This window comes from Harpia harpyja, chromosome 10 (genome assembly GCF_026419915.1).
Source record: "Harpia harpyja isolate bHarHar1 chromosome 10, bHarHar1 primary haplotype, whole genome shotgun sequence".
In the NCBI taxonomy this organism is placed as follows: domain Eukaryota; kingdom Metazoa; phylum Chordata; class Aves; order Accipitriformes; family Accipitridae; genus Harpia; species Harpia harpyja.
The window spans coordinates 34,103,795-34,126,382 of NC_068949.1; the positions used below are offsets into that span (position 1 = coordinate 34,103,795).

General features: G+C 41.8%; 1 protein-coding gene across 4 annotated transcripts in view; it reads right to left on the reverse strand.

Moving 5' to 3' along the window:
* Positions 1-806: 806 nt before the first annotated feature.
* The window catches only part of SORCS1 (sortilin related VPS10 domain containing receptor 1), a 314,437-nt gene continuing 292,655 nt past the window's right edge, over positions 807-22,588 (reverse strand). Inside the window, exons 23-28 of one of the 4 annotated variants that reach the window (XM_052799495.1) lie at positions 20,304-20,435; positions 9,171-9,270; positions 4,307-4,412; positions 3,972-4,132; positions 2,508-2,626; positions 807-1,195 (exon numbers count right to left, since the gene is read on the reverse strand). In XM_052799495.1, coding sequence (XP_052655455.1) covers positions 1,139-1,195; positions 2,508-2,626; positions 3,972-4,132; positions 4,307-4,412; positions 9,171-9,270; positions 20,304-20,435 — 675 coding nt within the window. In that variant the 3' untranslated portion in view covers positions 807-1,138. The remainder of the gene's footprint in view (positions 1,196-2,507; positions 2,627-3,971; positions 4,133-4,306; positions 4,413-9,170; positions 9,271-20,303; positions 20,436-22,588) is intronic. The other 3 variants (XM_052799497.1, XM_052799498.1, XM_052799499.1) reach the window with 3 other exon arrangements.

Below are 22,588 nucleotides of genomic sequence, written 5' to 3' on the forward strand. Positions count from 1 at the left end.
GGGCTCAAAATGCATGGCAACAATCTCAGGCCAAATCCTTTTTTATTCTCCCTCCTCAGCCCAGAGTGGCAGGAGTCTGCAGATCTGCAACCAAGCGGGGCTGCCAAGAAGGCCATAGGAAACTGTTCATAGACCTTTCCCTGCTCCCCATTCTATGAACAAGGTGTCTTTCAAAAAATTGACAGGCCTTGGGGTGACTCCCAAAAGGCAGAGATCTCCTGGGACTTCCCCAGAAAAATCCAAACATCAGCACTAAATGCAGCTGAGGGTGTTACTAGGGCTTTCTCTTAGCCAAAATTGAAGGTGTAAGGCTGATACAAAGTACAGTGTAGGTTCATGCTGGCAATAACCTCCTGCAACTGCAGTGTGGACAGGCCTCCCTGCCTGTAATGCATTCTAATTCTGTTCCATTCAACGTTAGGAGGCAAAAAGTTATCTTTCAACGGTGCTATCAGTGGGATGCCTTGGTGTGAGTTGGCTAAAAAAGCTGTTTAAGAAAGAGCCTGGCCTTGTTGGGATCACCTACACGCGCACTCGGCCTCCTCACAGCCGTGAGGCACAGGCAGCAGCTGCAGCTAGAGGAACGAAGGGCAGAGTCCAAACAAAGACATAAACCAGACTGACCAAGAATATTTTCAGTGCCTTTAAACTCCAGTGTGATTTTCTGTGTGTCCTATGAAAGTCTGCTGGGGCGGCTAGCCCTCCCGCATCCCAAAGTGCTAAAAGAGCAGTTAAATCTAAAGCCAAGAACCCTAAATGACCCTCCCACCCCCCCCAGCCCTTCTCCCCCCACATCCCAGCCCACCCCTCTCCCTAAAGAAGAGACCCCCATGCATATTCTTGGCCTATATCATTATGAATTTTCTACAAATTAGAGACAGATCAGAAAAAAGAGAGTGGAGGGGTGAGGGGAAGGGCCGCAGGAGTCAATAGTGGTACCAAGTTCCTCTCCCCCCCACCCCCCACTAAAACTGAACACCTGTACAATGCAGTTCCACTATGGTCTCAGTATAATGTCCACATGCACAGGCTTAAAGCTAAAAACCCTTTGTCATCTGAAGAATTAAAAAGTCCAAATGCAGTGAGCTCTCCTCTTTTTTTAGATATAGATATATATCGGTGTCCTCAATTCAACCATTTACATAGGTAGGGATTTCTTTTGTGCTCTGGGGCTCAGCAGCTGTGGAAATACTTCCTGTGGCAAAGAAAGAACAAAATAAAAGTCAGTAAATAACAAATGCATTTAGCCAAGGAAGATGTTTGAAGGTATCACCTTGCTGGCCTTTGGGATTCGACTGTTCCAGACTGACAGGTTCTTCCCCGAAATGTTTTCTTGTCATTCAAAACACTGAAGGTGATGTCCTGTTCTTTTGCTAATGAAGATGATTCACCCGTGTTGAACAGAAGAGGGAGAGGCCAGAGCAGAGGGGTCGAGGGAAGGAGGGGCTGAGGTCCTCAGAGGAAATGTGTAACTCATTTGCAATGATAAGGTTTTGGAGATTTCATAAATAACTTAAGCTTTGCATTTGCAAAAGAAGAGCCTAAACCACTCACATCCAGAAAATATGTTTTTTCACTGCCAGAGTGGAGGGAAAATTAAATGATCCAGGGACATTCATTCAGATTCCTCCAAGGAAGGATCCCTGAATGTTAGTCAAAGGGGTTGAAAAAACCTAGGTTCTGAACAAGCATACAAAAGAGAAACACCCAATTACAGTCTTGCTTTGTTTTCCCAAAAGAAAGAAAACTCATTAAAAAAGAAATTGCTGATTTCCAGAAACAGATGAGGTGGTTGTATAGGAGAGTGAAAAGCCTTTGCACTTTCTATTCTGTTCACACCTAGGTCCAGACCTTTTCATTTTGTCAATGAGCTCTGATGCAGTTTCCTCATTCATCTTACTGACAGGATGGAAAAACACTCTTAGGAAGTTTGTTGGACTGATTCCTTTTGATAGAGAATTGAGTCTATGTATGCCACACATTTACCTTTTGTGCTCGCTAGTGCAGTTACAGGTGCAAACCAAGGAGTTACAAAAGGCCAATTTCTGGTTCAATACTGTGTCCGGTAGCACAGCTGAGAAACACAGGAAATGCTGGCTATTGTAGAAAGCCAGAAATGCCATAGTTGCACCAAATGAAAACCTACACCAAAATTGGCTTTCGACTGCTCTTATCCTAGAGTCTTCAAGGGATTAGTTTCCATCACCAGCAAGAGCAGTTTTGAAGATACCTTGAATACAGCTAGCAGGTGACTGACTCCTGCCACTTCAGTCTGAGTGACCTGTGAAAACATGTGTTTCCCTAACCCTGGAACAGCATGAACCATGGTCATTACATTCTTTTAGAAAGGGGGAGCTCAAAGCCCATCTAACTCGAGAGAGAGAGTTCCTGTCCTGAAATTGGGTGTTTCTCCCTTAGCATCTTATATCAATTTTGACTTGGAGGCTTCTGAGGGAAAAAGAAAGAAAAACAAATGAAAAAAAGAATTGTTAAAGTTTAGGACCCACCGCTCCGGGTCTTGGCTTGAAACCTCTTGGTGATCCACAAGCCTTTTGGAAGTCCTCTGTCCAGACTACCTTGGTTGCATTTCCTTTCCTTGGGTTCTGGACTGTGGCCTGGGGTTGCTCTGTATGGGGAACACCACATGGGAAGGTTGGTCCCCTCACGCCATCCTGTGTTCTGCTAAGCAGGGATGTCCAGGTCTGCTGATGAACAGCTGCTTAAAAGCTTTCAATAGCTACCAGATCTCTCCTTGGTGAACAGGTGAGGAGAGATCAGTATTGATTGCAGCAGGGCTTCCAGCTTAGACCTCAGTTTCATCAAGAGACTTTCTTCTTTTTCCTCCCAGGTTGTTTCACAGGCCACAATCTTAGCACATCACATTCCATCCTTTAATTGCCCTTCCCCTTGCTCCCACTCTGCAGTAGCTATGACACGAAGCCTGCATTAGCAAACACTCCCGTACAATTTAGAGACATCCTCAGGCAGGGTCTAAAGTTTGGTTAAGCTGACGAAATTGCGCAAATAAGGGATCTCAGTTACGACTATGCCTCACTCCTGTCTGAATCAGAACAGCTATAAACTTTAATTCCTCTAAAATAGGCCCATGTCCTTATTTACAGGGGTCCTGTACAGTACCTCTGGTCTGGGCCTGCAGAATTGTCACCTCACAAATGAAGTTGAGCAATGCCCGAGCAATGCTAGCTTTAGCAGAACATGTCCCCAGGCTGAAACCTCCCTGCTCCATCCCAACACTTTTACTATAGTCAGGGTATAAGAAAACATATAAGCATGAGCAAATGTGTGACTGATCCCAGTATGCCCTCTTCAAGTCTACTCGCTTTAGGTCCTACGAAAGCCTGCTTTGCAAATTTGCAACCACAGAGGCCTGTGGGAGAAATCAGCCTGAGGGCAAACTCAGCTGTGCAATGCTGAGATCCCAGGTTTTGCTCGATTGCCCTGGGAATCAGCCAGGCTAGAATTGCTGCTGGCAACAACGTCTGGCACAGCACGAAGGCCACAGCAGTCAAAACATCATTGAATATTTAGCTTTTAGATCTGACTTACCGAATCACCTGCTCACCTCCATGTTCCAGGTGAGGGTGGCCGAAGTTCTCCTGGATATGCCTCAGGTGTGGGGTTTAACCCCGCAACTACATCAGCCCCAGCAAAATAAATTAAATTGCCTTATAGCGCAAGTTAAGTGCTGGCAGGATTTTTGAGAAGGGGAGGGGATCTACATAGAGCAACTAGGAGAAAGAAAAAGCCTAAAGTTGTTCCCCTCCCTTTCATCACATGGCAGTGAGAGAGAGGGGAGAGTTAGCAAGGTTTCCTGTAGCAAAACTAATGCTGCAGCAGAAGAGGGTGGGAGGAGGAGTGTGCAGGAATATGGGAAGGGGGGAGGCTGAGAAAAGGGTTAGCCAATTATAAGTCAGAGTCTGACCAGCTGCGGGATGCTGCAAGTTATTTACCTATGGGTTGGACTTCCACCTTCTCATCTACTAGTTGCTCAGGGCTCATCAGCTCACTTTGAGGGACATTAGGTATGCTTTCCCTCTGACTGACTGGACTGACCATCTCTTGATCTTTTTCATTCTGCATCTGTGCATATATATTAAGGCCAGGAATCTTCCTAAAACATTAACAGAAACCATCATTGTGGGGTACTCTGGCAGATGATGTAGCATCAGCTTTTACAAACCAAGAAAGAAATCACTGCAAAAAAAAAAAAACGGCAAAACCAGACCCAAACACCTCAGTGAAAGGCGGCAATGGGGAGAAGGAAATGGCTCAGGGAGGGTCATACCTTTTGAACTTGTAGATTACAAACACGGCTAGTCCCACAAAAACGACAGAGAGGAGCATCAGCATAGCTGAACCACTGTGACTGGGAGTGAGGTCCACCAGGGGAGCTGCAAGAGAGGGAGAGAAGGTTAGAGCTGCCCCCAGGCCTCATCCATCCACATGTCTCCAGGGCTTCTGTCTCTTTCTAATTCAGCTGGGAAGAAACCACTTGTGTTTCTCAACCTACCCCTCGATGTGAAGCCCCGTAGCTTTCTCCTTAGAGACCTCTTGTCTCTGGCCTATTAGAGGACTGCCTGAAACATACTCTCTCATATTGCAGTTACCTAAGGTAGTTGCAAATGAAGTCACTTGGGTACCAAAACTAGGATTTTCTGGATGATCCTGGAGCTACCCATGGGCTAACTTGTCGTGTTGACTTTCTATTTTGCTTAGAGCTACTTTGGGTAGCTCCCAATGCACAGTGAATAATGAGCAACTGGGTCTTCACTTTTACTGAAGGAACAATGCTCACCATTGTTCCCTTCCTCCCCAACCAGAAGTCCCGTCCCCTTCACAGACACTGCCTCAGCATCCATGCCTTACCATGGCAAGCTCTTCTCACACCTCTGACATTTTCAGTTTCTTCCTTTATCCCCTTCCTACTGTTCTGAACATGTTCTACCCTCTTTCCTCTGGTGCCCTGTTCTCTCTCCCACAACTCTTCCACGCCAGAGAGTGCACAGGTTCAAGAAAAAAACAAAACTAAAATCCCATATCAAACAAAAAGTCCCTCTGTGCTTCTTCACAGTGTTTTGCTCACCACCTTTTCATAGCCCCTTGCAAAAGGCGGCCACACAAACAGCCAGAAGCATGGCTTTCCCAGAAATACAAAGTAAATTGTATTACAGACAGTTTCCATCACTCATACACACACACAAACAGAAAGACATCTAGCATTCAAAAAGGGATACACATAGGTCCAGCAGTCTCAGCTGTTCATGCAGACACTAGCAAAACATACTATAGACAGACATGCAGCTGCAGCTGTGCCGTTACACAGAGCTAATGCACACAGCCGAAACATCCTCATTGACAGTCTATCTGGCGTTACACATGGAACGAGGTAGTAGTAGGTAGTACCTTCCTCTGCAAAGCAATGGAAGTTAACTTGAACTGCTGCCATACACATCCTCTTTCTCTTGCCCCTCTTCACACGTACTGAACAGACCCATCCTAAACCAGAGCCAGAAGACACAAGAAAACATGCACACACAAGCAAATACTTATTCAGGCACACACATCACACGCACACATGTTTTAAGCTGTCACACTCAGCCTGATAAAGCCAACATTTACACAGAGAAGTGATAAATCCTCTCCTTCCCATATCAAGCAGGCTATCCTCAGGAAGGAGAGGCACTGGGGTGAAATGATCCATTGTTATGAATTCCTCACGCATCTCCACTCTGCCCCCTTTGCCTCTGTATTTCGTGGGTTTCTGCAGTTCTGTGGGATGACAAAGTGGCTCTCTGACCAATTCAGGCTCAGCATCACTCAATGTTCTTGTTATGATGCTGTGCTGAGAGTCTGGTAATAAACAGCTATTTAACTGCTTTGTGAGGAATATTGGCATATTTCACTCTGCTTTAGAGTTGAGGTTGTTGTCTGTTGGGTTGGGGACATTGGTCTGGGGTTTTTTTTCATGAGAAGAAGGAATGAACATGATGAATGGATTGCAATCTGTTGTCCATAATCGCCATAAATTAATCCTTCCTCCAGTGTGGCCTGAACAAAAAAGACGGAGGCGTGAAATGTGCTGAGGCCAATGCCTGTCATTCTTCTGTGCTCCAAGGAATGCACGTGCTCACTTACAACACACACACACAGAGGCTCATTTCTACAGGTTCTGCTTGAATAACCACACCAAGCTAGTTTAGATACCTGCACTTTTTTTCCCTGCAGCTCCTCTGCTGCAGAAATTACTGCTGTGCATGACCAGGCACACACACAGGGAGGAACATACATGTGCACTGAGGCATGGGAGCATAAATGTAAGCATATGTATACATATGTGTGCACTTACAAAAACACATGCTGAGCTTTGTGGTTCAGTCAACTACAGCCCATAGCTGCCCGGAGTCCAACACAGAGTCACAGTGAAAAAGTTGGGAAAGAAGGGATACCATAGACCAAAGCAGCACCTCTGGGCCATACGCATCCCCTTGGATTGTGTTTTCTAGGGAGTGCTGCCAGTGCTGGCTTGTGTTCCAGGTTTCCCTGCTTTATTTTATTTATTTTTTTATAAAAGCTTGGATTTCAAAAGGACAATTCTTCTTCTTCCTTGACAGCCAAAACAATAGTTTTCAGCAGAGAAGTAAATCTCTCTTTTGGCATTTTGTAAAATTCTAAACTAATCCCAGGTTTTGATGTTATGAAATTGGGCCTTTTATTTAGACAGGGAACCGAGTCATGACCTCTGCAGCTTGATAAGGAGTCATATTCCCTTGAAGACCTCACAGTGGCTGCTCTCTGGGCTTTTTAATATCTAGTTTGGCAGTCCAGGCTCATTTTGCATTCTTAGTGAATCATATTTCTGCAAGAGACAAAATCCTGTAGTGTTCTTATAGGACATTGTGGAGCCAGTTACAGCAATCACTCACATCTCACCAGCAGCTTTGCAGAGAAGTACAAAAAAGCCTACCTTGCAGGACAAATGAGTATTTGCATCTATTATGGACAAGAAGTACTCATTCCTGGTGTTTGTGTAAATACAAATAAAAACGTGCATTTTCGGCGAGCGTGAAGATCATGTATTTACACAGCATGTCTGAGCCAAGCACCCTCTGCTCGAGCCTGAGCTAGCAAGAAACAGGCCAGCACATGCTCAGAGGCCAGACTGTTATCCAGCATGGCAGTATGCCACACTGATAGACTCTGCCTTTTCATTCATTCAGGGCAGCAGACACGGTTTAGTAGCCCAGAAAAGTGCTACAGTACCTACACTGACTATCTGGCTTCGGGACTGGAGCTACCCAGCTTTTAGCCAGTTCTGAGCATGGATGGAGCAGCTGGGGACCCTGTGCACTCCCTCATGCAGAGATGCCCAGAATTCCTCTCCAAGAAGCTGCAGGAGGCTCCTACATACAGCACAAAACTGGGATCCAGATTAATCTTGTATTAAAGGCAGGGACGGATATGTGATTTTCAGTGTCATCTGTTTCCACTACATGAAATCAGGAATGTCCCTTCAGCAGCAGGAGGTAAAGATGAGCCTTTCCCAGGAATATCTAATGTGATTCTTTCTAACTATAATTTTTTAGAAAAGGCCTACAGTATATTCAGGGCCAAAGTAGTCATGTCTAAATGTTCATTTGGGATTTGATCTTGACTTTAATGAACACTGACCAAAATGGAAAACAGCCATGTGCATTGGCAGAGTAAATGCCCAGAAACAAATACCAAAATGATGAGCAATTGCAGGTAACTCATGTTTGAAGCTCAGATTAAGATGCTTTCAGATGTGTTTCTTTTAAGAGATGGGCACTAAGCATTCATCTTCTGAAAGTACATATAGTTTCACCAATCACTGTTGAAAATTCAGGCCAAGGATTGTTTCTCTGGTAACAACTATTATGTAAAATGTATATGAATTTAAAACTTAAACGTAAAGTCACGCAATTCTTCTGTGTCATATGTCTATTACATTTCTTTTTACAATCTACAGGAGAAAAAAAAATCAAACAAACTGACTTCTCAAGCTGTTGTGGTTTTTTTTCTTTAGAGATTACTCAGCTGCGCTGCATCTCTGCTTTTTTACGGTTTTGGTTCTAACATGTAAAAGTAAGCAGCTGATCATCTGTTCCACAGCTAGTGGAAAGCAGAAACATGCAGCAAATATTCCCAGGGCAGATATTATAGCCAATTCTGCTTAGGAAAAATGAAATATTGCAAACACCAAGGCTTTCTCCTGGGGGGATTTAAATGCAGTCACATTACACCCTTTCTTAACAGTCTCTTTTTCCTTCCCTTTATGGACAAGGCAGCACATGGACTGACACCAGCTTGGGCAGGCCTGTTAATACCATAAAAAGCTTTTTGGAGAGCAGCTTGCTGGTACAAGTGAACTGAGGCTTTTAGTTTGTTAGTTAGCAAAAGAAGCTGATACCAACTGACCAGAATTATCAGCAACTCCTGGAGAAAAGGAATTCCTGAGAAACCTGAGCACAGATTTGTTTGTCCCACCTCTTGCAACAGTTAAATAGGGCCTGTGCTGTGAAATGTGGGTTTAGCATACAGAATAGACAGAGACGCATGTAATTAAATATCAGGACTTTGGAGATGGCTCACTTTGAGAGAGGATTAGTTAAAGTCCAAACTGCCTAATCTTATGTTTGTGCATATGTAAATTGATTCTAATCTTTCAGACTGCTGAACAACTTTTGAACTGTGCTTAGTTGCTTTGAATGTTCATTCACTCTAGAATATCTGAATATATCCAAGGCTAGCTGGTAATCTTTGCACCATGTGATCCAGGCCGAATATGCCACGATGCTGCTCAGCTGTTGAATATTTCAGAGAAAGCCAAGAAGTACACATTTCTGCTGCTACTTATACTGCATTTCCAACAAAACCAGCAAATTCTTGCACAAAAGTAAACAAAAGGATTAGCTGTAAATGTAAAAGCCACTATATCTTTTTAGCATGATAAAGAAAGGGGAGGTGGAGCAGGCATTTTAACGTCTGCCCCATACACTGAGTTGTTATTGTGACATAAAAATAATAAATGTTTAAAATACAGCTGTTAGCACACTACTACCATCAAGGAATATATTACTTGCTGTGCTACAGAGCAACAGGGAGGGTGTACACAGAAACTGGATACTGACCTGCTGTTAAATGGGCAGCATGGACAAGGATTCGAACCCCTGGCTTCAACTCAAAATGGACCAGGTTTTGGTTCAGTTTCTGGATCAGTGTTTCTGAAATCTGGAAAAAAGGAGAAAATAAGAAACACATTTGTTTCTTGATCATTGGTTTAGATTGCCAATAGGTGGGTAGGAAATGGAGATGCACACAAAGCAAAGATTTTGCAAAGGCACCAGACTTTCCGAGCACAATTTCCTATCACCTTACAAAGAGGGAGTTTGTGAAAGCTGAACACATCTGCCAGTACTATGTCCAGAGTGGTTTGTGTACAGTTAGCAATGACTGATAGCAACAAGTTGCCCTGTCACACCTCTGCAGGAGCAGCCCAGCAGCAAAGGGGAATTGAGCCCCAAAGGAACGTTACACTCACATGTGCAAGTGTCTGCAGGACCAGCCAGCAACAGTACATCAGTGAACTCCATTTACTATTCAAGCAAAGAGAAGCATTTCAATTGCTAACACTCATTTGCTCATAACAAATAACTTTTTGCTAGCTGAGTGGCCAGCTCCATGATCTTAGAGCATGTTTATAACGTGATACACTTGAATCAAAATGAATAGTTTAAGTCCTTATCCCAGTTTGCACTTCAATTTCAAGTCCTAAAACCAAATTTCATTTCATCCAGCTCTGAGTTTCAAGCCAGCTACTCCCTAATCCTTAAGTATGTACCAGAACCAGCTCAAATCTGAAAGTGTTTACTGACTACAGAGTGTGGCTTAAACAAATTGCATGTTCCATCTATTCTTCTGGGTTACACAGAGAGAGACCATACTCTTATATGCTCTCTTTCATGGGAGACATTCCACAGAGCTTTTAGATCACTAGATTATCTTGGCACAACTCTGATGACAACAACAGAGCTCTAGCAGAAATGAAGCAAGCTATTCCTCCTTAAAGGACACAACAGAAAAGATGAGCATTTGTTTAGATAAGACCCCATGAAATCTCTATTTCTACAGTGAAGAAGCCAAGCTTTGGTCCAATCTGTTGGTAAACATCCCTTTTTTTAAGTCAGTTTGTCACAAGATGCACAGAGCCACTTTCTCCATATCACTGTTAATTATATCCAAGAAGTTTCAGGCAAGTTGCCATTAAAAGCAAAAAATCCAAATAGATTAATCAAGGAATGGAAGCCTATAGACATGGTGTTGATAGTTTGTTGTGTGCCTTTTGCATGTTCATTTGCTAGATGTTTCATGTATTTCACATTTTCTTACAACAGTGAGCAATTTTCCAATTGAACATAGCCGCTGTTCTGCATGCTGGTTTATCAGGGAGAGGTGGTTGGAAAACTGCAAAAAAACACCCCCACCCCATAACCCTTAATATGCAGTTGCCGAGAACGTTGTGTTTTTATGGCCATACCAAGATCAGGAGGAACCATATTCTAGTGCTCACCATTTAATTTAATTTGTTTTAAATAAATACTTATTCCTTCTTGAAGATAAATGAAAAATTGTCAGAAAAAAGAACATTCCAATAATTTTTACACCATCTTTTTCATGTTCTTCATTTTTGTCTGGTTGAGTTATTTCAGTAAATGCTACCCAGATATGATTAGATGTTCCTCAGCTATCATTCATCACGGTATGAGATTTATCTGCCTCTTTTATTTTTTTTAACATTCTTAATGGTTCTTTCAATACTCTTGGCTTATACACTTCATTTCTGGCTGCTGATCACTTGAATAGGTGCCTTTGATCCAATATCAATTTGGCAATAACTCTTACAGGCATTTTATTTATATTTTTTAATATATCTCTTTAAAGTTTACAATTTTTTCACGGGTGCCAGAATGAGCAGTAAATATATTTCTTTCAATAGCAAGGAAAAATACCACCTGCTTACAAAGAGCCATCTGCTGAGCTCAGAGCACCAGGGATGGTGACACAAAGATGTGCAGTACATGAAGAAAGCCTGGGAAGCAAATTATATCCCTCTTTAAGAATCTGAGCATATTAATAACCAAGATTGACGACTATAAAGAGTGCTTCATCTCTAAAACTGGAGCAACAGATGCAGATCGATATGCTGTAAACCAGGTACATTAATGGGAATAACAGGAAAAATATCATCCTGGCCATTTCCAGTCCCAAACATGACCTAACAAGTCTCCTCCATTCCCCTGCGGGAATTACCTTTCTTTGCGCTCTGAGATTCTGATGCTGCTGGGGCAGCTGAGCCTATGAAAAAAAGCAACCACAAGACAGTAAATGGAAGAAAAGAGCCAACCACATTGTGTCATTCCTTTTCAACACATTGTGACAGCTGCACAAAATGGTCAGGGAGACAGTAGAGGTAAAAACCATACATGATGCCTTCTACACCAAAAGAGGCTTAATGTGATATTATGCTGAGAATGCAGCTAGCAAGTGGTGCTGTCTAGTATTGGAGAATGGTTTCATCAAGGATTTGGGCAAGAAATGGAAGAATAGAAGAACCTTGAGAAAGTCAGCCTGAGAAGGGATCAGAGACTTTGTTGGGCACCAGTGACATGAAGGAACACTGAGATCTGACCTGGCCTGCCTGAGGACTCTTGCAGTGCAGAGTGAAGAGGGAAAAACAACAGCACCAGCAGGGACATTAAAGCTGAGAGCTGTCGTGGCAGCCTCCTAGGAGGCAAGCTGAGCGTGTGAGAGAAAGCTCAACCAATATTCTTGTCTGGCAAGCCGATGAAAAGGAATAATAGGAAGAGGAGAGGCAGTAAGAGTGAAGTAGTAAGAAAAAGGAAGAAAGGCAGAGAGAAACAGTCACAACTGAAGTTTATTATTACTGTATTACATTGCTACCTGATCATGAATGAAGACCTCATTGTACTACAACCTGTACAAATGGAACTCAGAATAAAATTATTTCTGCTTGAAACTACCAGTATTTCTGCTTGAAACTACCAGTATCTCAGCAGAAGCTTGAAATAGCCGTCACTGTTCCAGGACTATATGCAAAGTGTCAAAACAGGTAGCAACTGCTCATGCTGCTCATAGTATACAGCATATTTCCTTGGCTCAATTAATTATATGCTCTCCCAGTGGCTTTCTGGGTGCAGCTTTTTTTGCCTGGGTCTTTATGGAATCTGAACAAGTCAAAAAATGAATGACAGCCTGAGACCTTCAAAAGTGCCAGAAGTTCTTGTGAGAATCAGACATTTGCCTTCCTCAGGGAGCTCTGGAGATTCCTGACACACACTTCTGAGGGAAGCACAGATGTATTCAGATATGTGTCCTGGTTTCAGTTGGGATAGAGTTAATTGTCTTCCTAGTAGCTGGTACAGTGCTATGTTTTGAGTTCAGTATGCGAAGAATGTTGATAACACACTGATGTTTTCAGTTGTTGCTAAGTAGTGTTTAGACTAAAGTCAAGGATTTTTCAGCTTCTCATGCCCAGCCAGCGAGAAAGCTGGAGGGGCACAAGAAGTTGGCCCAGGACACAGCCAGGGCACCTGACCCAAACTGGCCAACGGGGTATTCCATACCATGGGACGTCCCATCTAGTATAGGAACTGGGGAGTGGGGGTGGGGAATCGCCGCTCGGGGGACTGGCTGGGTGTCGGTCGGCGGGTGGTGAGCAATTGCACTGCGCATCATTTGTACATTCTAATCCTTTCATTACTGCTGTTGTCATTTTATTAGTGTTATCATTATCATTATTAGTTTCTTCTTTTCTGTTCTATTAAACCGTTCTTATCTCAACCCATGGGTTTTGCTTCTTTTCCCGATTTTCTCCCCCATCCCACTGGGGCGGGGGGGGGGGAAGTGAGCGGCTGCGTGGTGTTTAGTTGCTGGCTGGGGTTAAACCATGACAATATGTTTTTAAAATGTTTTCTTCCTTGGTACAATGTTTTCACTTGTCTTTATGTGGAAAGTCAGATTCTCTTCGAAATAGACATATAGACAGTATAGAAAGGGGGATAAAAATGCATTTCTGTACTTCTAGAAATAATCTGAAATAGAAACCACACACAATGGTTTACAAATGTCAGTATTTGAGGTCAACAAGCAGGTTACACACAGCTAAAGGGCTAAATTCACATTGGGATTGGACACTGCTCTCCAAAGTTGGACCTGACAATGTTTCTGGTCCTCACATGGTCCCACGAGGATCTGTGAACTGCAGATCACTCAGGACACTCACTTTGAGATTGGAGAAGTGGCTCTTCTGCCTTTCTTATTCTATCAAGTCTACTCCTAGCTCAGTCGATCACAGGTTATCAGACTTTAACCTAGGAGTGGTTCTGACTCATATAATTTGTTTACAACATTACTAAAGCGTCTTTGAAGTAAATCTCCACACAAAGGCTGATCTTAGTCACCGAGGTAATGAAAAGGTTTCAATGGGAAACATTTTGGGTCTTGTGCATCCCTTTATTTCTGCATTCAAAGTGGTACCATGGATGCATTTTTGTTTAAAAGCAGTTAAGGAAAAATCAAAGTACATTGGCCTGTTTGAAAAAGAGCCATGCAACTCCAATTGAACAGATAGACCTTCAGCTGGGGAACAGGTTGGCCTCAGGCCTATGCCTGTTCCTCTCTCACTCCTGGAGATGCAATAAACTCAGCTGAAGACAAAACTTCTTAGAATAGCAACCTCCTAATTTATAGTCTTCAAGAGTCTCCCTTGTGAAAATAATTAGCTTTCAGAATTAGTTTTGGTCCTTAACTGAGCCTCATTGACTTTATCTGCTTCATTTGCAGAATTAAGCATGATGTGCAAAAATAATTCAGTAATAGAAACCATTCTTCATGTATCATTTTTCATCAAAGGACACATAATGAATAATAATAACAGACAATTTGTGAAGGAAAAAAAGATATTCCAATTTAAAAATGGAACAAAACAAAAATTAATTTGGCTTCTCTTAGCATTTTGTCAGTTAGGACTGTGAAAGAACCATGTGCACCAAGAAACAGAATTATCACTCAGAAGGGCATTTTCCCATACCTTTATTGAATTTTGAAACCTCTGGTGTAAATTGGTTTAGGCTAATTGAATGTGATTCAACTATGCCAGTATGTACTAGCTAAGAATCTAGATAATTTTATAGATACTTTGTAAGGATCTCAACTAATGAGTGCTACACCTCTATTCAATTCATTGAGTAAATCAATAAACAACTAAGGAAAGAATTATGCACATTGATTGGTAGGAAGCAACTTGAACCAGCATTACGAACGCGAATCAGGAGTCAAGGCAAATGTAGATTACTTTAAACTGTGCCACTCGCCATGCACAACCTTGGTTACTTCACATGAGGCATCTAAAGCTTGCTTGCCTTAGCACTGAAAAGAGCATAATCACTGACTTACAGGGTCCAGCAGGATTTTCTTGAGGTCTTTTAATGAAAGATGCTAAATTCAAGCTGCCATTAGTATCCAGAGATACTGTGAGAGCACAAGGTGGAGGACTTTCCTGTAGTTACTGTGGGACAAGAACTGACCAGCAGATATGAACCCAGAGAGAACCTGGACATAAAAGCCATGATGCGCTTTAGATGAACAAAGGTGACCAGAAGGAGTCCTGAGAATCAAGGGCTGCTCTGTACACTGAGCAAAAGATGAGAAGGCGAGAGGGCCGATAGTCACATGGCAGGAGTTAACTCAAAGACATTAAGACAAGGTATGTACACAGCCTCTTCTACAGCACACAAGCAGCTGATCAAGAAAAGCTGGAAAGGAAAAAAGCCCTTGGTACAAGGTTTTCTGGTTCATATTATTCCATTCTCTCCCCACCTGCTTTTACTTCTCAAATACTGACCCAAGCTTCGCTAAGCACCCAGTGGAAGACTTGGTCTGCATACAAAGGTACAGATGTTAAAAAAATCTCTCCTAGTAAACACTAAGATGATTTACCCCCTTTTCTGGAACTTAATATCCAGGACTGACTGGCACCATTTTCTGTAAGATTTGAAGGTGTTCACTGTCATGGTCTTGTTGCTAAAATATTTTGTTGACAGGCACAGGTGAAATACATCAGAGGAAAGAAAAGTAGTGAAAGTAAATATGCTGAAACACTAAAGCTTAGGAGCGTGGGTGAAAAAAAATATTAAAACAGATAGAAACTCCATCAGCTACAAAGAAGCAGAACTAAAACTAAATCTGCTTTAAGGAAAGAATCCTAAGACATATACACATACAGGCTTCCTGAATGCCACTCTCCATAGTGTTAAATTCGCCAGAGGTATTTCATCTCCTCAGTTCATCACTGTCCATTTGATATTCAGTCATTCATGTCATTTCCCATCTCTTTGGCTGGATACACATACTGGCCACAGTTGCGACATGTTGATCACAGTTGGCTACCAGCCAGCTAGTGTTGCCATTTGCCAAAGACTCCATCATGCTTGCTACATTGCTGATAGCTCTTTTCAAATGGCCTCAAATGTCGTTAACTAGTTGCTCCTATACCTATTTTGCATTCTGCTTTTATGGCTCTTTTGAATAGGCCAGGTAAAAGCATGCAAATGGAAAACTAAAGGGAAACCCATGAAAACACTGAAAACTTTACTTGATATGAAAACCTTACTTTAAATTCTCATGTATCTTCTGCTTACATCTCATTTGACTAACAGGAGACACATTTGCTATGTTTGACAAAAAGCCTCCACTAGCAAACAACGTGGAGAGAAGATAATTTGTGAAATGCATAAATAAAAAGATAACCCTTCAGAATCTTTCTATAGAGTCAAACTCTACACTAAAATAAATTGAGTAATCATATCTGTGTATTTGTACCACTGCCCTCTACTGAATTTTAAGTAGAATATCCTCCTGCCACACATTCATTCTGAATTGGATTAGTGCTAAAAATTACTCAAAAATTACTTGAAATGCTACTAATTAGAGGGTTGCCCTTCATTGAAGAGAAAGAATTTGGTGCTTTTGAAGCGGCAGAGCTGAATTCTGTAATCATCACATTCACCGAGCCCGTCCATAAAGATGGTGTAACAACTGCATGCCAACCCAAGTGGCCAATGGCAATTCTGGGTGGCTGTTTTTGCAAGATCTGGTATATTTTAGTGGTGTTGCAGTGACAACATGCAAATTAAACAGCAGTGTTTTACAACTTTTTGTAATTATTTCTAATTATTTCTACATTTTTAAGCAGGTTGGTAGTCTGTCCTCAGTTACTGTGAAAATAAACAGGGGAACCAAGTGACCCATTTAAAAAAAAAAAAACCAAAAAAACCAAAGCACAATATTCTGGTCATAAATACAAGATTTTTTGAATATGCAAAATGTTTTGGGATTCTGCACGATGAAAAGGCTTTTGATTTTTATGAAGCTGTGAAAAATAAGTTTACAATGACGACAGAAAGCAGAGTGGATCAAGCAGTCTGAGGTCCTCAGAAATTCTGTATTTATGTATTAGGTGGAATTGTCCCATGCTGCACATTGAGAAAACTTCCCCAACCTCATACGTAGTGTTTTTTTTTCAGCTGTCGAGCAGTTAAACTTTTTAAAAGGTACTTTAGTCTCCAATGGGAAATATCAGGAATGCAGAGTTCACATTTCTAAATGTAATCTGCAAACAGATATGACAATGATTGGTACTGTGTGTACACAAAAAAAATTATTTGGGGCACTTGAATGACAGTGGTACATCAGCTCAAGGAGAAAACGACATCTACCATCTAACCACAGTCTCAACAAGAGCATGAGACACAAATGTGCCACCCTAATGGAAAACTGCATGGAAAGGTATATTTATCAAGTATGACGCAGCGCCTAGGACAACTTCCACAGTCCCACTATTACTGTACCAAACAATCCATGGCTTACTGTGTTTAGACTCATAAAATATGAGTGGCACAGAGTAGTATTACAGACTTTGACAAATGGGAAACTAAGACCTAGATTTTCAAGGGACCATGGACATTTAGCTGCCTCTGAAGTCAATGAGAATTATGTACTTAGGGACCACAGAGCGGCTGGACAGAGAGACTCAAAGGTGTGCTTAAAAAGCCAAATGAGTATGTACCAGATAAAAACAGACCAGCTTAATCTGCCTCAATGGGAAACAGCAAGAAAGTAAGACCCCCATGGTCATTAGATATGCATCAGATTTACGGGTAAATGTGAAAGTCCATGAAACCACATTTACCCTTCATTGTTACCCATGGCAGAATAATGGTCTAGCTCAGGTGATGAAATACAGCTCAGTTAAGCAAGTTGCCCCAAAACCTCACAGTGCTCTGTGATAAACATGGCCTGCAGCAACTTCAGGAGTTTCATGTGGGGAGATGTAGTTTGAATTCCCTCTTCAGCTACTGTTTCTATGACTTTTCCCTGCCTCCCACTCCATCAGCTGTCCTTAGCCTTGCTTGTCCTAGCTAACAAAAGTTAGCATGCACCACCCGCACGATTTACATGGCTTCTCCCTTTCAAACCCAGGTCAGAGGAGCAGAACATCAGGACCACAGAGTGTCCCTTGCCTCTGTTCTGGTACCTGGCATGTGAATATGGTAGATTCAGGGCTGTATCACCACGCCCATGTCGTATGACTGCAAGTATACATGCCGACTTTAGGAGCCTCTAATAGGAGGGGAAGAGAAGGGGCTATAGCACACTTCATTCTCCTGGTAAATCTGTGCCTACAGTGTGCGTGGTGGGTTTTGTGCCCTTCTGTGGTATTTCACTCAGTTTCATCAACTTTTGATTTTGAGAATGAGTTAGGATATCCCTCCCTTGGGTACTGAAACAAGGGCTTTTGCAGAATAAAAACATTAATTTCTGTAACTCCTTTCCACCTGATCTGTTCTGACTGCAAGTTTTCCAGGGACAGAAACTATTTTCACTGTGTCTCTGGACAGGCTTACCACGAGTCTCAGGTTTGGAGAGTAGCTTCCATGTGTGATATGACACCATGAAAAAAGGAACCTATATAATTAAGTGCTTCCTTAAGAAACCTTATTCCATTGCAGTGTTTGTGAAAACTATTTCCATTTTGTTCCTGTACACTCTGAAGTTTCTCCTCCAAATTAGAAAAATCATCCAGAACTATAACTCCCTTGGGTGTGCACCTGCAAACACACAAATTCACACACATGCTTTTGAATAGCTTGTTGCTTGCTCATGAACACAAAATAGATTTCTGTTCCCACCAGAAAAGAAGACTATACAAAGTACCTAAGAAGCAACTTAAGCTGTCATCAGCAAAACCATCTGCTCCCAGTACTCATCCCAGTGACTTCAGGTACAGGGAGAAGCTGTTGAATGGCCTCTGAAACACTTTGGGAAAGGGATAGTGAAGGATCACAGGCCAAATGGATGACAAAACAGGAAGAGTATCAGAATATGCTTCAGAGCTGAGGGCAGAGACACCTTTTGGGGCCCTCCTTGGGCAGTTCCCACTGAAAACAATGCCATTTTCTACTGGAGTAACTAGGAAGGGGAATGCAGTACCTGCAGGCTAGTAAGAAAAATATTCTGATCATCCTGATGAGAGCAGGGGAGATACTTCTCCACAGGAAACAGCTGGCTGCAAATGGCAAATACTTTCTCTCTCTTCAAAGGTTACCATTTGGACCCTGCAGGATGCCAGAGAAGTTGCTGGAGTCCCACTGAAAATGACATTTCTTCTTGTCCATAAAAAGGGTCATGAGCGCTCTGTCAGGGCTTCCTTTCTCCACAGCCACAGAGACTCCATTTTAACGGGGGGGGGGGGGGAAGAAAGGGACAAAGAGAGGGAGTAACTGGCAAAATACAATAAGCTGCTGAGTGCCAGAAGGGAGCTGGGTCAGATGTAAATTTGAAAGTTTATGGACTGGCTTCTTTGCCAATTTGTGATGGAGGAAAGGAGAAGGGGGATGAAGGAGAAAAGAGAGGAAAGGTTTTGCAGAGCAGTAAATCTCCATCTTTTTTGTTTATTACATGGGTGGAGAAAATTGCCGAGGAAAATAATATGTCAAAAAAAGATGATGGCTAAGGATGCTGAGCAAGGGAAAGCTTAAGAATATGGGTGACCTGGTGGTTTGAGGCCCACACCTAAGTTAACAAGGCTTTAGACCACTGCAAGAGGCAATTGCAACAGCCACTAACAGGTCAGGCAAATGAAAAGGCTATTAGAAAACAAGAATACAAGAAGGGAAAGATACTGTTGATATATGTGCTGATGGGAAGACTTCACTCATTCACAAATTGAGGGACAAATCCAAAGAGAAATGCTAAAACCCTTGTGCCATCTAGTGAGTAGCAGGCATCCCGTAATGCTGAGGATTTCACCATAGCACTGAGGCTGATATTTGTGAGCTGATGACACCCTCTACCCCAATGGTCATATAGCCCATACCAACACGAGGTATGTCTGCTTGAGCCACAGACATACTATATGGAGAGGCAGAGGTACAGCAGTGCTTCACTCAGGGCTAGTTATCTTTGCTCCTGGAATCTGAGGTAATAAGCTGAGAGATATTTCAGGATTTTTGCCCAGCACAGTGTTTTATCTTTTAGTCACAGTATGCTAGGCCCACCTGGTGGGCAGGACCTTTTGGGTCTGCAGGGAGATATAGTCCTCCAGTTGTCATAACCTGCTTCAGCCTTGCATAGAGAAAACAATCCATAGTGGCTGAACCCCACTGCCAGCATCATGAAGAGGGCAGGCAGATAATCCAACCCCACCCCTGTGCCTTAAAGTGAGAAAGTTCTGATCTGCCCAGGTCTACCACTCAGCTCTGTTCTCCAATGCTTTCTAGACTCTTGACAGCCTCATATACTTTGCCTTATGAGGCTACTCCAGTTCATGTTGGCAGGAATCATCCCCTAAATCCTTCCTGCTTTCCTCCTACTTCCATGAAATAGAACAGAACTTCTAAGGGATTTATGACAATCTTACATTACTGAGGGAACCCAAATGGGAGTCTCCACTCCTAAATACAGCTCCAAAGCCTGTTTCCAGTGTTTGGGAGAAAAAAAGAAAAAAAAAAAACCAACACCAAAAAAACCCAAAGAGTATGTAGCATGTACCACAGTCATCGTTTAGACCCCAGTGAATCAGGTGCATTTGTACCACAATTATTTGTTCTAACCTGTCTTAGAAATCCCATATATATACACACAAATGCATAAACATACACTTTTCCAAGTAATGGACACAATACCTGCTCTAGGTCTGCTGCTGTTCTTTTATTTTCTCCTGTGGCATCTTGATATGGTAAAATGAAGAGTTCAGCAGATGTGGGCAGACCGGGGAGCACTGCGACCAGAATATGCTTGCTTGAAATACCTGTTGCCTGATACATAGACAAATAATGCACAGATAAACAGTGGGGATGGCACTGAATGCTGAGAGCTTCTTGGCTAAGGCATCACAGTACCTCTACAAACGATGTAAGGTGTATCTGGTACAACAGGGAGAATCTTGTTAAAATCCACTGCAGGTAAAAAGTCAGGGATTAATAATTTCCTCATCTAAGCTATTTTACCATGTTCTCCAGTAAAATATGCAGGGTCCTAAGGCAACAGTGATAATCAGACATGCTAAAAGGAGCTCCTAAATAATAGTTGCATAAGGTATGATTTGCTTTATCTAAATTTAGCTATTTTAAAGTTATCTGACTATCCCAAGTTAATCCCTGAGGTTCTTCATTTAGTCAATGGTAAGAAGCTGCATGTTAAAGGGCAAGGTATGTGGGCAGAATTGCACTCTAGAGGTGTGATTAGCCAAAATATCTTAAAAGCCTTGTGGAAACTCAGGGAGAGAGAAGATGATGAATCAAGTTTGAATCCCAAAAGCCAAACAAATTCTTATAGTTCACATCCTGGGTCAATTCCACAAGTTAATGAGGACCTTTTTTTTTTTCCCCTTTAGGTGTTAAAGATTGTATTAGTCTGCAAATTTTTATTTTTTTGTCTTGTTGGCTGAAAATCTTAAGCAACCAGTTAAAACTCAAATCTCCCTTCAACAAAGTTAGCCAAAATTCAGAAAAAAGTACCCCACAGACATCACTACCAGGGTCATCTCTGGTCATGGGTTTCAGCTGCTGTTACCATGACATTACACAATCAGATTGCAGAGTTATTCTCCAGAAAAGGAGCTAGTTTGACCTTCAGGAAGCTTTGTGAGCCAAAAGAAGGAGAACCATAGTTTGCTGAATCTTCTCCCATTGCCTCTTTGTCTTGTGGATTATCCAGCAAATGCATTTAAATCTCAAGGTTTTGATTTAAACCTTAAGTTTCAAAGTGCTGAATTTAGTAGGTCACTTTTAAAGGAAAAACAAAAATGCCCTCAGATATAAGGACAGACCACTGCAGCTGGATGCAGCACAGAGATTCCCCTGCAGTCAGGACTTGCAACCCTCTCAGACATTAACTGGACCTAAAACTCATGAATTCTTCTCCCTAGTAGTTCAGGAGCAAAGACTTTGAGCAGCTGCTCATTGAAGGAAATGACGGATGGAGGACAAGGAGTCAGTGAAACTGATTACAAATCACCGTTACCTGAGCTAATTCTGTGGCTATCCCATGCGTGACTGCTGACAGTCCAGGGAATGCCCTGTGGAGCTATGAAAAGGGAACCCTTCCCCTCCACTGCACACCAAGGAAAAGCACATGGTTTTGTTGCTGTTGGGTTTTTTTAAAGTCGATTTAGAGAAAAACCTATAACAATATAAAGGTCTCATATATTCTTTCCACGTATTCTGTGGTACTTGCATTACTTGTTGCTTGCTTAACAGGTTGTTCTAAGATGTCAAGAAAAAGACACAGTATTACCAGTTAATGGAAAGTCTTCATTTTCAGAGGCTGGGAATGATTTTTTTTGTCTGGAAGCTTTTGGCTGATCGACTCAGTTCATTCTTGTCTTCTTCATCAAAAGTGGGAGACAGGACTCAGAAAATCAATGATGTGAGCAAATAATTATGTTCATAATACAAAATAGGATACTTTGTGATAATATGAAATTATCCTTACTTAGAGAGAAGATCAGATTTTAGTAGAGAACTATAATTTCTTATGCAGAATTTTTATCCAAGTCTATGGTACTCTGTAATAAGAATGTAATACTTTAATAAAAGTTCATAAAAATTCTATAGCACAGCTATAATTTCCTATTGAATTATTTAGTTATTCAACTCATTTTTACACAGTTTACTTAATTGCTGTAGAAATCTATTGGTTTTATCTTTAATTTTTACAGGAATTTCTCACAAAGGCTTGTTTAAGGTGAATTATTTAGCTATATAAAGAGGGATAATTAGCTATCAATTTTTATTTTTTTTTTACTCAAACAACAAAAAGACTCTTTGTGTTTTCACTGCTCTGCTTTTGGAATGTAGCCTTGGTACTGCAGTTTTATAATCTTTCTTTTTATGGCTTGATTTTGTTTTATTGAGTTGTTTATATTCTGAAAATTCATCCTGAAGATAAATGGATCCTTGAATACTTG